The 13,783-nt window shown below is 40.6% G+C and overlaps 1 protein-coding gene across 3 annotated transcripts in view; it reads left to right on the forward strand.

The window, feature by feature from the left end:
- Nucleotides 1-13,783, forward strand: part of grin2da (glutamate receptor, ionotropic, N-methyl D-aspartate 2D, a) — a 113,422-nt gene that overhangs the window by 41,775 nt on the left and 57,864 nt on the right. For all 3 annotated transcript variants that reach the window (XM_072675819.1, XM_072675820.1, XM_072675821.1), the window contains exon 2: nucleotides 1,103-1,671. In XM_072675819.1, the coding sequence (XP_072531920.1) occupies nucleotides 1,162-1,671 (510 nt within the window). In that variant the 5' untranslated portion in view covers nucleotides 1,103-1,161. The remainder of the gene's footprint in view (nucleotides 1-1,102; nucleotides 1,672-13,783) is intronic.

Genomic DNA, 13,783 nt, shown 5'->3' on the forward strand with positions numbered 1-13,783 from the left:
TGCATATTTTTATGGATTTAGGTTGGAAAACTGTTTTGATTTAAACATTCCAGAATATAATTCATTGTTTAAGGACTTTCCAGACTTTTTAGCAATGACAGATCCCTCTAGAGATGAGCAATATGACAATACACTGGGCCCTATCTTATACCCTGCGCAAGGCACATTGCGATGTTCATTGCTATCTTCCATCCTGCCAACAGTCATTTTTCACGCCTTCTACCTGCGTCGTTTAAATAGCAACAGTGCTTTCGAATATATCTAAGCCGATGGGCGTGGTGGTCTCGAAATGAGGTGTGTTCAGGTAAAGTTCTGCTGTATTGCTATCTTGGCAATGGAAAACACAGGTTCGCAACCTAGGCAGATGGCAACAGTCAGATGTTCATTGCTATATTGGCAGTAAATTGTCAACACAGGCGCATGCCCAACACACGTACACCACCACTTTGAAATCCACCAAAGTCAGACCGGACCTGGCTCTTAAAGGGAATGGCACGTGACACGCTGATTAGTTTATTCAACATTACGCCCAAAACACACCCATCATTTAATTTAGTTGAAAAACACTGCATGTTTCTATTCAAAGACAAATAGGCCACACACAAGCCCTGTTTGAATGTAAATGTGAATTAATTGAATTAATTAAATAAATTATTTATAACAAATATTGTATATTCTTAATTGTAAAAAATTGTTACTACTGTTGCATTTTGTCCAGGTGTCAAAATACTTTCCACAGTCCTCTATTATTGTCGCTAAACTCACGCTCGTCCATTTTGTCTAAATGCTTCCTAATTGGTTGGTGCTGGAAACAAAGCCTAGATTTCCATTTGTAGCAGAATTGTGCAGGTTGCTTGTGGGAACATATGATCAATCTCACTCAAATACTTTTAAAATAATTTTGTATAAAACTAAATGTTACATTGTGCCCCCCTTGTCCTTATTTTACAGTTCATAATAAGGTTGATATCTGAATAATAAGCCTAGGCTTTCAGGGGTTCTTACACAACACTCCTCACAATCTGCCTCCCTCTCCTCTAACGAGCCCAAATTTCCCTCCCTCTCTCTCTTTTACCCTCCCTCCCTCTCTCTCTTCATCTAGGTTGTGTACCTGAACGAAGCTAGGTGACCCCCTCCCTCCACTGCCTCTGCACCTCGTCAATGGCGGTGAGGCCCGCCCTCTCGTTCCTGCTGGCCGTGCTGGCATGCAGTGGGCCGGCCCGGCCGTCCCCCCCGCTGCTGCTCCGACCCCGGGAGAGAGAGAGGGACTCGGGCGGGGCTTCGGGCGGGGTCAACATCGCCGTGGTCCACTCCGGCTCCTCCCACCTCCCGGAGACGAGCGTCGGTGGGGGATCAGGTGCGGGGCCGGGGACAGGGGCGAGCGCTTCGAGCCGGGCCTGGTCGGGTCAGGTGGGTGAGAGCGTGATGACGCCGTGGGGGCCTGCGAATGTCATCTGGCTGGCGGTGAACGAGAGCAGCCCGGGTAGTCTGCTGCTGCAGTTGTGCGAGCTGCTAGCCACCACGCCGCTGCAAGGGCTCGTCTTCGAGGAGGAAAAGCCACCACCCCCCAACCGCGCCCCCCTGGCACCCATGCTGGAGTTTGTCTCTGCGCAGACCGGCGTGCCAGTCATGGCTGTAGGTGGAGGAGCTGGCCTGGGCAGGGAACCTCAGGTGAGAGCTTCCTAAACTCTTATTTGGGATAATAATGAGAGATGTCTCATGTACGCGCTGAAACAAATCACACACCACTGTAGGGGTTAGCTTGATTTCATGGAAGCTTTAAAGAGCTGTGCACTGAATTTTAATTGAAATCGAATAGACTCCAGCGACCTCCCTTTCCTGTTGCTGCCAGTGCTCAGAGGTGGGTACTGTCTATTTACATTCATTCAGTTACAAGTCATTTTTTAAGCATATATTTCAAAATAAATATAAATATACACTAGACGTCAGTTTCCCAGACAGGGATTAGGCTTGTCCTTTTCTTGTAGTCTAGGACTAGGCTTAATCCCTCTTTGGAAAACCAACCCTATATGTCCAAATGATTGTGGACACCCCGTGTAATGAATGCACAGAGCTTCTTTAAGTGTTCTCTGGACTGATGGTGCTCCATCCTGTATTTTAGGAACTATCTGGGGAGTTGGGGATGAGGTGAGGTTGTGATCATTCAACATCCGGTCCACACTAACAATCTTGTCGCGGAATGCAATCCAATGCTCACAGCAATGCTTGAAAATCTAGTCTTTCTGTCTTTATATTGAGTTAGTAATTCTTTATGCGTTTAATTGTACACTCTGTTCTATTGGTTTAGCACCTAGACTGCTGTTGATCACACTCAGCATGTTCACACTAGCGGTTTAGCTGCTGGATGTCTTTTGAAGTGCCACTACACTACTACTACAGCTACAACCTAAGCAAAAATGATTCTATGTAATACTAAAAAAGGGGTTTTTGACTTAACAATAAAAAAACCCTTTTCGATGCCATGTTTTATAAAGACTATGAGGTTTACGATTGCAGCGAAGAATTGTTCAGCCAGGCAAAGAAGCATTTAAGCATTGAAATAATTATTGTTTTAACCGCTGTGTTTACTATTGAACCCGTGAAGTAGGGGTAGGTGATATGCAATTATATCACAATACTTCAAAAAACATTTTTACATTCATGCTTTTTGCAGCATTGCATGATTGGCCTGCCATGTTGACAATTCAGTTCTGCTGCGTCCGTAACTCTGCAATTGATGTCAAAAAGGGTGGATTTTCCCCACTATATAGGGAATGCATTGATGTCACGGTTTTGCTGTAACATACTGCTTTAGTCAGACTGAGTGGCAAAACATTCGGCTATACGGCTGCATTTATTAGGGAAAACGGCCAAACTGGGACTGAAACAAGCGAATATCTGCTCAAGTTACAGCAATCCATTTTCCAATTTACTTACGAACCATTGGTCCATGCACAGTGATGTGTAGCCAGGAACAGCCAGCTAACTAAGGCTTAAATCACACCCGTTTTTATAGGATAAAACCTCATATCACAAAGTTGGTCCTAATGAGTGTTTTCAACTGTTTCAGGCACATTTACTAGACTGGTTCATCCAGGTTGGCTTGCTTTTCCTCTTAGCTAAATTCACAAGTATAGTGTGCTTGGTTTCTTCCCCACCTGTTGTCAGATTGTGACTTCTGTAAATTGCAGCAATCCATTAGTTTTTCTTCTCTTTAGCTTTTAGCAGCCTGTAAAAGGATGTCTCAAAGTTCCTGCTGAGTCTGTTTGTACAGTTAGTCTCACAACAGCTCTTTCTCGTTTTTTTGTGTGAGCAACGTTGACACTAAACACTAACACTGCCACTGTGGACCTTTTTGCCATTCAGTGGGCGTGGCCACAGTCACCTCTGCCACCTGTGACATACCCTCTATTATGTAGCAGTGGACGGCGACTTTCTAAGTGTAACTATTGTACTGGCAGCAGCAAGGCCAAAAAGTCTCTGAATCGCTCTTTTCTACCTACTACCTACCCACTCCATATGCCTGACACTGACCCCCTTACATGAATTTCATTCATGTGCTGAGAGGGTGGGATACCCGCAAATGTTGAAGATAGCTGTGGCAGTGCCGGGATTGAGCCAGCAATTTCCTGATGAGAGGGTCAGCGGTTAGACAGTCGTGCCACTCGGGAGCCCCCTGCTAAATTTGTTTTCAGTATGATTAACAAGAGCACTGCTGTTATTTAGCCTGGCCATATTACTTGAATTGACTACTTGTGTCATCCCCCAGTGATATAACCAATATAAAATTTAAATTAATATCTGTAATGGAGTAAAATGTGCTATTCATGGGGTTGCAAATGCATTTGGCAGCGATTAGTATGACAATGGGTATTGCGTTTCCTCATGGTATCCCCCCTCCCCCTCTTTTCCAAGTGGCAGATATAGCAGAGAATTCACGTCAAAGCCCGAGGAATGTCAGTCCTTAGCATTTATCCACACAGTCACAGAACTAACTGAGTGACAGGATGACACAGTGTACATTATGGCAACGGCCACACTGACACTGGTTCTGTGAAGGTGACTGGATTCTTGCCGGCTGGCTAACCCGGGCCAAAGCTTTATGTCAGCACTGTGAAAATGTGTCATGTCATGTAAGATGATATGCTGTGTGTTTGCTTCCGAATTGTGTGTACAAGGATAGAATGGACGGTTTTATGAGCTAAACTTAAACGTTTTGTCAGTGTAATGCCCTAAAAGTATTTATATTTCTTTTCTAGCTATGAAAAAATTATCTGTCACTATTAATAATGGATAATTTTACAACCATTATACATATAAGGACATAACAAATCCCAATTCCCTTCCCTTTGTCTTGTATATTGATATGTGACAGTGCTTTGGCCTTGCAGAGCTTACTTGCAAAACTGAATGCTTTATACAAGAATCTGCTCCACTATAAGATACATAATAACATCTGTTGGAAACAGTGGCAGTCGTGGCATGAATAATGTGCAGAAACTGTCAGAACTGTTCGTAGCATTTGTTCTGACAAGTCAAGGCATGTAATCCTAATTTCTGTGGGTTAAGCGTTAAAGTGTTATTCAGATCAGACCTCAAACACTGTTGAGGTCACTATGTAATCAGCAGCATACAGCTGTCTGCCACAGGGGAAATTATGCCCACTCCAGATCTAAATTTAGTAAAACACTGTCTAGTTATTCAAATAATTCATGCAAATTAGCATTAGTCAACTATGCAGGCCATCTAGGGTCACCAGTGACCAGACGTAAGTAGAAGCTTTGACAACGTGCCACACCAGGTCAGTTATGTAGCAAAAAGTATATGTGCCTAAATGAATGTATAAATATATATACACTGATCAGCCACAACAATAAAACCACCTGTCTAATATTTTGTACATCAAAACAGCTCTGACCCGGTGTGAGGCAAGACCTCTGAAGGCCTTTTGTGGTATCTGGCACCAAGACGTTAGCAGCAGATCCTTTAAGTCCTGTTAGTTGCGAGGTGGGGCCTCCATGGCATGCATCAGTGAGCCTTGGCTGGTTCACCAGTTGTCCTTCCTTGGAGCACTTTTAGTAGAAACTGCCCACTGTGTCCTGGAAACAGCCTACGATTTGGCTCTGTTCAAAGTGCCTCAGATCCTTGTGCTTGCCCATTTTTGCTGTTTCCAACACATCAACTTCAAGAACTGACTGTTCACTTGCTGCTTGATATGTATATTTCACCCCTAGACAGGTGCTATTGTAACGGGATAATTAATGTTATTTACATCACCTGTCAGTGGTTTAAAGTTATGGCTGAAGGTGTACACACACACACACACACACACACGCATACGCACATGCATGTACACAAGATTTGTTTTGTTCTCTGTTTACTGGCCAAAAAAGGGTGACTGATAAGATACAGATTGTCGAGAATGCTGCAGCCAGTGTATTAACATCAACAGATCACACCTTTTCTGTGATTCTGGCTTCATTATGCTGGCTCTTTTACAATAGTTTTAATGTGCTGCTAGTCATTTTGGTAATATGGAACTAATATAACCTGAGGTTATTTTACGGCTCGTTTTACAGGAAGTAAAAGGCGCCAGGGCATGCAGTCTGTAAAAATTACTGACACGCCGCATTCGGACGGGACTAAAACGGCTGAGAAACTCTGGTAATATTACATTACCCCACCTCTCCATGTAAAACTGAACCCGTTCGAAAGGGCTTAATTCCAATCTGAATGCCAGTTTATGCTTTTGTGTCAAATCTATGCTGTAGCCTACACCTAACTTACCTGTAGCTGTGTACCCTATGCCTTGTCTTATACTGTAGCCTGGCATGCACCTCCCCGGAAATGTAACTATGCATCGAATATGGGTAAGTAATAAATCAAGTTAATTTGCTTTTAACTGTCATTTAAATCTTTCCTAATATTGACAAATGATGCAGCGAATGTTGAACAAGAATTTAAGGCCCATGAAGCACTGTGATACAAACTAGCTATTAAAATGGAAAGTAGCATATTTAAACTTTTGAGTAACAATGTCATAAAGCTAATTAGTTGACTCATGAATTAAAAGTCTAGATTTTGTTGACAGTATTAATATTTACTATTATTTATTTATTTGTTATTTGTCTCATAGAATAGAATATTTTACAAAGCAAAGATTTGTAAATTGCAAATTCATATGAAGTAAAAATGCTTTAAAATAAAAACACGTTGGCTCAAGACTTACAAAAGCAGTCGCAAAAAAAAGTCACTAATGTTATATTTGTAGTTCTTGTCCAATACCTGGGGTAATCAATACTTCATTAAGTTAAATCAGGTGTGTTGTCGCTGCTGCATCTGTGCAAATCTATGCGAAGGCAGAGGGCATCTTAATGAAATCTGGACCCAACCCTTTTGCATAAATGTGTATTTAATAAATAGCTTGAAATGTAGCTCTGTACTGCATTAATTTGTTGTAGTATGTAAAAGTCCTGTATATATTTTCTAATTATATATGATTATATACTGTGTATAAACACCGGATACATTCAATTGTATGAATACATGCATACATACTGTATTTCTCTAATGGATGCGTTCTGTTCCAGTGTTGCTCGCTCGTTCATAACCATAGGTGCTGTTATGTCCAAGTGGGATCAAATAGGCAAGCTGTTTGAAAGCACACCTCAGCTCCTCCTTTGCTAGCTTCACATTTACAGACACGTCAGATCTCTGCATACTGTATTTCACACTTGTTTACCACTCTGCACAAATGCGGAATGGGCCTGTTTGTAAGAATTCCTGAATAAATCCTGAATAATTCATCTTTGGCCCACATGCTGATTCCACTGTTCGCCGCAGCTTCAAATATGATTTCAGGCCAACTGAGATGACCGAAATATAAATGCAAACACATCTCCAGCTACCAGGCCGCACAGGGGGATTTGCACCTTTCAGTCATCCCATTCCTCTCACGTGATGAACATTAAGCCCAATTTCCATTTGTTCGGTTAGAGTTTTAATGAAATGTCTAGAGAGGAGCACTCATCTACTCCGGATTGGCAGGAAGTGGAGTTAACGCAAGCTCGAACAGGGCATCTCTCCAGAGATTTATTCTGACTCTTCGCAAACCACCAACCGGAGCGCGGAGGAGGTGTTTAATTGGCTTAATTAGGACAGTAATTAATTATATCATGTGGTTAAATGCTCTCATGCAAAGATAGGGTGCTGGAGCTCTGATCTTGGTGCATTGTACAGGCACAAGAAAAGGAGAGCAGGAGGGAAGGAGACTCATTGGAATTCAAATTAAGTGGAAAAATAACAAACTTGTTTATGTCACACTGTTACTCTTTAGAAATTGCTATCAAATGCGTCGGGGCGAGGTTTACCTTCGCCGATTCTGCAGCCAAATGAAAAGCTCTAAAGATTAGGCCACGTAGAGATTTTTCAAAGATTGTTATTATTGAGTCTGTTTTTTTTCCCCCCACTGATGGACTTTCAGAGTTCATTTAACGTCCTGAGTGCTTCTGAAAGCTAAGAATAGATCGTTTTCTTCCATCTGGACTTCAGTCTGGCCAGTAATGTGCTACAGCAGACAATCTGTATCTCCAAGGCACAAGACTATCAATTGCGCAGCTTCGAGTTCAAGTGTAGCCCGGTGCGTTTTTAACCGTGGTGGTGCAAAGCTGCAGGCTGAAGAATTTCTCCACCTGTTTCTAATATTTGCAGCCATGGCCTTTACTAGTAGCGCTTTTTTTCCAAGTTCCATAGCTGTGTACAAAGAGTAAAAGGACTGTATAATGAGAGCTTGTGAAGCTAAGATGTCAGCCGGGCGGGATGTTTACCCCATGCGCTGATCTCATACATACATCTGAAACATAGCACTGAGGAAGCATTCGTGTCAGGACAAGGGTAGATGAGGAGTACGACTTCAGGTCGCAGTCTGTATCTAAATAACTGGGTTGGAACGCATTAACAATCCATGCAACAACTGCGTAACTACCGGTGATGTATTTTCTGTAGGGCTGCCGCAATTAGTCAATGTAGACGCTGGTGCTGAAAATGCGCTGAGATCAGTATTTTAAACTGATGCATCACTTTAACATTATTTTAATTTCTCTTCATTTTTAATTACTTTAGCTTTTTAGCTCTCTAAAACACTTATGTTCAAATAACAAACGCTTTTTCTCATTACCACTACGGCACTGCTCCATGAGGTCAGCTGTTTCTGGCTCCAGTCCGGACAGCTTCATTCAAAGCTACAATAAAAAAAACAAAAACAATGGCGGCTGCAGCAGAGTCTGACTCGGTTGCGAAATTGGTTTCTAAAAGTTTCTAAAGAAAGAAAAGGTGGTTTGTGCACCTAGATCCAAAAAGGATTCAAACCCCTGCTATCTGTCCTTTCAGCAGCAGTCGTCCAATCGTTAGTCACCGCTTGCTTGACTCATTCCTGTCCAAACATTTATAAGTGGGCTTTGTGTCAGCCAGACTTGAATATGTTCTATGGTAAGCAGACTGTTATGCTAACCAGCTTCTCTCTCCTGATTCAGAGCAGCTTAACATGTGTACATGTTAACATGTTTAGTCCACAAATGATGGTTTAACATTTAGCTCTCGATGTTCATATCTCTTGCGCCACCGACACTGGTGGCCATGTCCTTTGGACGCCGTTTAGTCCACAGTTACGTCACTTTGGCCTCGCATCTGCAGTAGGTATGAACTAGCCTTTATTAAGCATTGGTAGGGAAGCTTTTTTAAATCTGTTGTTCTCGTAGCCACTAAATGCACTTTTTATTAAAGCTAAATTATTGTTTGTCTGTTACCTTTAGAATTTACAGTGAATATGTGACTAAAGGAAAGGTTAAGGCTAGAATCTGGGCTTTTACGTTGATGTGCTTTGGGTTTGACTGGATATAACCCATATCTAATGACTCTATTCAGCCATTGTTTTAAGCACATTTCTTTGTGTAGTAAATGGCATATATACAATAGTTATAATATTAATAAACAGTAATATTATGCTGAACTTCCTGTTTAAACCTACTGTTTTTCACCTAATTATGTACAGTATTTTAATTATTATTTTTTATATATATATATATATATATATATATATATATATATATATATATATATTTAAATAATCGTTTAGGTTAATGGACTTACCAATGAAATAATCTGTAGATTAATCTTTAAAACTGGGCGTTAGGGGCAGCCCTAATTTGCTGTAACACATGAATGGCATTTGTACAGTCAATGTAAATACACATGACATGAAATTTACTCATAGTTGAAACTGCATGTTCTTGCCATGTACTACGGGTTAATAAGAAGCTAATAAGAAGCTGTTGTTTCTAGCAGGACCTTTCTGATTGTAACAGGTAGCGCGTGATCGCCTACATTACTGCATTACGCTGCATCTGCACTTTAAATGGCAATATGCAGCTTGCTGTAGTGGTGTGTTTTCGCTGGGAGTATTGTTCCATTTCGTCATTTACTGAGAAGAAATGTATTCTTCTATCAGAGTCAGTGGAACGTAATTGTGTTTCTCAGCACTTTTTTTTTCCTCCCTTGTTTTTCCCTTCAAGCAATGCAACTGTAGAAAAATGTGCTGGATCTCTCCTCCCTGAAACCGTGATGGATCTCTCCTTCTGTTCTTCACATTAAGCCAGTGTCAAAGATGCTTTCGCTTGCAGAATCAGTAGACGTATAATTCTGAATCAGTGCCAGTACCAGTGCATTTAATGTTGACTATATATACACACAGTATGTGCATGTTTAAGAAGAGTGCTGATGCACTTTGCTTTTCTCAGTACTAGATGTACTCAGGCTACTGTATATATTATATTCCCGCAAAACATGTGTGCAGTTTCAGGCACCCCAAACCTATTGCCAGATCTAACTCTGATTCTCAGGTAAAGCCAATGCTATGCAAAATGTAACCCGACCTATTTTAGTGATACATCGCTTCGAGCTGGAGCACTACAGTAAGCTCTGCGAGCTTTTTTATGCTAAGTAGTTCTTGATTTAAATGTAGAGGGGAGGTGAGGCTTTAAGGCTCAGCTAATGCTACACTGCAGTCACAAGATTTTTCTTTCCCGGTTTTAAGGCACTTCTGCTGAGTTACTGTTTGAAACACCCAAATTGATACCCTGGTTTAATCCCCCCTGTCACACCTTGCCGACACTTTGCTTACACATCTGAGGTAGCAAGACAGCATTTATGTAATGTTCATGCTATGACTATTTCACAGATTTCATGTGAAACATTTAGCATTTATGTACAGTGTAGCCCCGGTTTCAAATGGGCGAAATGCATCTCTGTCCAGGATGTCGTTAACACTTAAGTCTATGATGTTGTAGAGGACAAAGCATGGTTGATTTAATAGGAATAGGTGATTGGATTATGTTTGGATTTCATTTGATCACACGAAAAGCAGAGTGAAAACATAGTCACAATGTGATTGGATGTGGATCAGATGACACAAACCACATTCAGAGGTGATCTGAGACAGATCTGAACCTGTAAATGGAGTGCATTTCTGTGTAAACATACAATTACAGTCACCCCTGACACATTTAAGCTCCATAATGGTTTTCTTCTGAAAGATTCTTCAGCATAATCTCAAACCTTCAGCTAGAAGGCTCAAACATGGACAGAATTGGGTGTTCCAACAGTCCCAATCACAAAGCAGGGGTGGTTGTGTTATGGATAAAGCAGGGTAACATTAAGCTTTCGGATTGATCTTCCCAACGTCTGAATGTCAGTCCTATTGAAAATGTTCTGCTCAAAAGTTGTGTCCTTGCCAGGAAAGCAACACATTTAATTGGACTCTACCAATTCTACCAAGAAACACTTATATGACAGTGCGATGCTTTATGCTAAATCTCAAAATAACCAAATATGAATGACTGAAGAATGTACAGGCAGTTTTTCTCACCAGTCTTTACATGTTTCATCTGCAGCACAGTTTTCTCTTTTACCCTGATAAACTTTTTTTCTTTTGATATTTAGTGCATTATTGGCAATAAAATATTTACAAATGTTTATAAGTATATCCAAATATGTTCAGACACAAACACAAGTTGCTATCAGATATAAAAAGACTGTTAGAGTGAACATTCACATTTTAGAGTACAGGAGCAGGAAATGATTTGTGTGGTCATACTGTATTTGCAGATTTGCTCGCATATTCATATTGTTTTCTATAGTATGAATCATGTGTTAGTTATTTAATTCCTGTAAATATAGCTAACAGAACTATTACCTTAAATCTGACGGCAGAACTGCATTTCTTCTCAAATACACCCTGATCAGAACAGGACATTGTGTAGGCTGACCTGTTCAGCAGATACCGCTAGCTAATAGGCTCTTCCAGTAATATTAAGCTCATTTGTTCAGTAGCACAGTTGCTGTACAAATACAACAATGTCAAAAAAGATATGTTACCTTCAGGACTATGTAAAAGTCAGAGGTCAGCATTCATTTATGATCAAGTTATTCATTTTTCAGGAGATGTTACTGAGGATATTAGATATACATCAATTCACCCGCTCAAGGAAGGACAAATTCAAAGAAAAGTAAATGAAAAAAGTAAAAGATAAAGAAAAAAAATAAAGAAAAAAATACAAAGATACAAATAAAACGTGACTCTTGCAATAGCTTGTAGACCACCAACACTATTCCTGCAAGAGAAAGCTTTCATCTTTGAGAGAGATGAGAATTTCAAGCTTCACTTGAATTCATAGGTGTTCCTGTACATCCTTCCACTGTTAGAAAACAGCTGAAGCCTTGGATATGACAGGATGTGGAGCTGATTAGAAAAGGAAACGGACAAAAAAGAAGAAATTTGCTTAAGTCCAACTTCTAAAGCTGTTAGAATTCTCAGAACAATAGACTGACCACCTCAGCTCAGACCTTAACATTAGTGAATGTGTTTGAGATTACTTGTTTGGTAAAAAGCAAAAAATGCTATTCACACCACAGTACAAATGACCGTACAAAGACTTGCTGCTGCCATTTTGATGCTAACATAATAATTTATAAAAATTTGTTGTAATCTAATGATGCTTAACACGTCTCCTCCGATACATGCAAAGCAGGACATGCCCAGAGGAAAGGACCGGGTCCCCAGCTCCACCCCACCAGCTAACATTGCTTAAGATTGAATGTGGAGAGAGCGCGGCCAGTTGTGCTCTCTCAGACTCCAGCTACTGATGGCAAAACAATCGGGAATCGATTTTGCGACTTGCAGACTTAAAGACCTTTGGGACCTTTCCACCAAGCAACAAACTGAGCTAGATACTCCTTAGCACTTATAAATGTATTTCTTTGCTCCCTGTCCGCTTCTGCGCTCTTAAATTCCCGTCCTCCACATGAGTAGTAAGTAGTGAGGGAAGCTATAGTTCATGGTTCTTTGTGGGCATAAACTGATTAGGATACAACTAGACAAACTTAAAAAAAGGTCTGCTCCGCCATACATTTCCTTTAACTTTGCATTTTTATAGCCAGAGTGTTGCTGCATGTCATATAAGCTTTTGTGTTCTGCTATGAACAAGATGGACTGTTTTGCTGCTGTCTTGATGCTCATTTGTTTGGTCTGCAACCATGACACTAGTGCTCTGATTGTTCACCCTGACTTTAACACACCCGGCATCACAGTCTACCATCATTAGTATACATGTGGTCGTCCGTAAAAGGGCCTTATTTTAGATTTTTGGAAAGATCTCTTGTGGATTTCTGTTGAAAAACTGAAAGTAAGCCTCCTGGATAAAAAAGAAGCTATAATAAAGGTAGCGGGTGAAAACTATAAATAATAATTGTACATTGACGCTGGAAAAGACACAACCTTTTTCACTTAATGGTTGATTAAAAGGTTTTGTTTGTTTTGTTTCTATTAAAAGCTGCAACTCTCTGTCTTTCAGCATATTGTGGCATCAAGCATGGCTACTCCCTGCTGATCTGACAAGTCAATCTGAGTCGCATGTCCAGAAATCCAGTTTGAATTTGAAACCACTTGTGCTTCTGAGATTTCATGTTGCTTTTTTGTCACTCCTAATACAGAAAATCTGTCCCGCTCACATCCCGACAGGCTGAAAAAAGGATTTGAGTCTGAACAAAGATCATTTTTTTATGATGTGAGCTTTGTAAAACAAAATATTTGTTGTAGGAAGAAAATCATCCTTTATGTGTTTGTTTTCTCATGGTACAAAAAATGTGGATACAAAGCATGAATTGAAAAAATATACTAACAAAATATGTACTTCTGCTATTATGTGAATACATTTCAGTTGTTTCATTAAACAACAGCATTAGTTATTCTAAGGTTCAAATGCTGGCACAGTGAAAATGGCACAGTGACTTTTATATTAAGGCTAACTCAGAAACCTATTCAGGCAATTAGCTTATCGCTACTAGGTGTGTAATCCTCAGATAAGCTAGACCCTTTATTCACAACCACAATTAATCTGATATCAGAATGATTTTCGTCTAGACGCAATCGCTCTGCTCTCATCAGTAACATTTGCTGTAATGTCTTGTTTCAGCAGCTGCACCGCCCCTGAAACATCTGCACGATAATGATGCTCTTCTCTCCTCCAGAACTCGCAGCCTTAGCGATAAAAAAAAAAAAAAACACAGAAGCATTAAGAAAATTTGGCCAGTGGCTATGATGGTGATGGGCAGCATATCTGCGGTTTGATCGCTGGCATAACCCGTGTGTACGACAGCAGTTGCCTCTCCACATTCACAATGCATCCAGTGATGATGTATGCAATTTCCATTAGCAGGCGTCAAGGGAAGC

This window comes from Salminus brasiliensis, chromosome 3 (assembly GCF_030463535.1).
Source record: "Salminus brasiliensis chromosome 3, fSalBra1.hap2, whole genome shotgun sequence".
In the NCBI taxonomy this organism is placed as follows: Eukaryota; Metazoa; Chordata; class Actinopteri; order Characiformes; family Bryconidae; genus Salminus; species Salminus brasiliensis.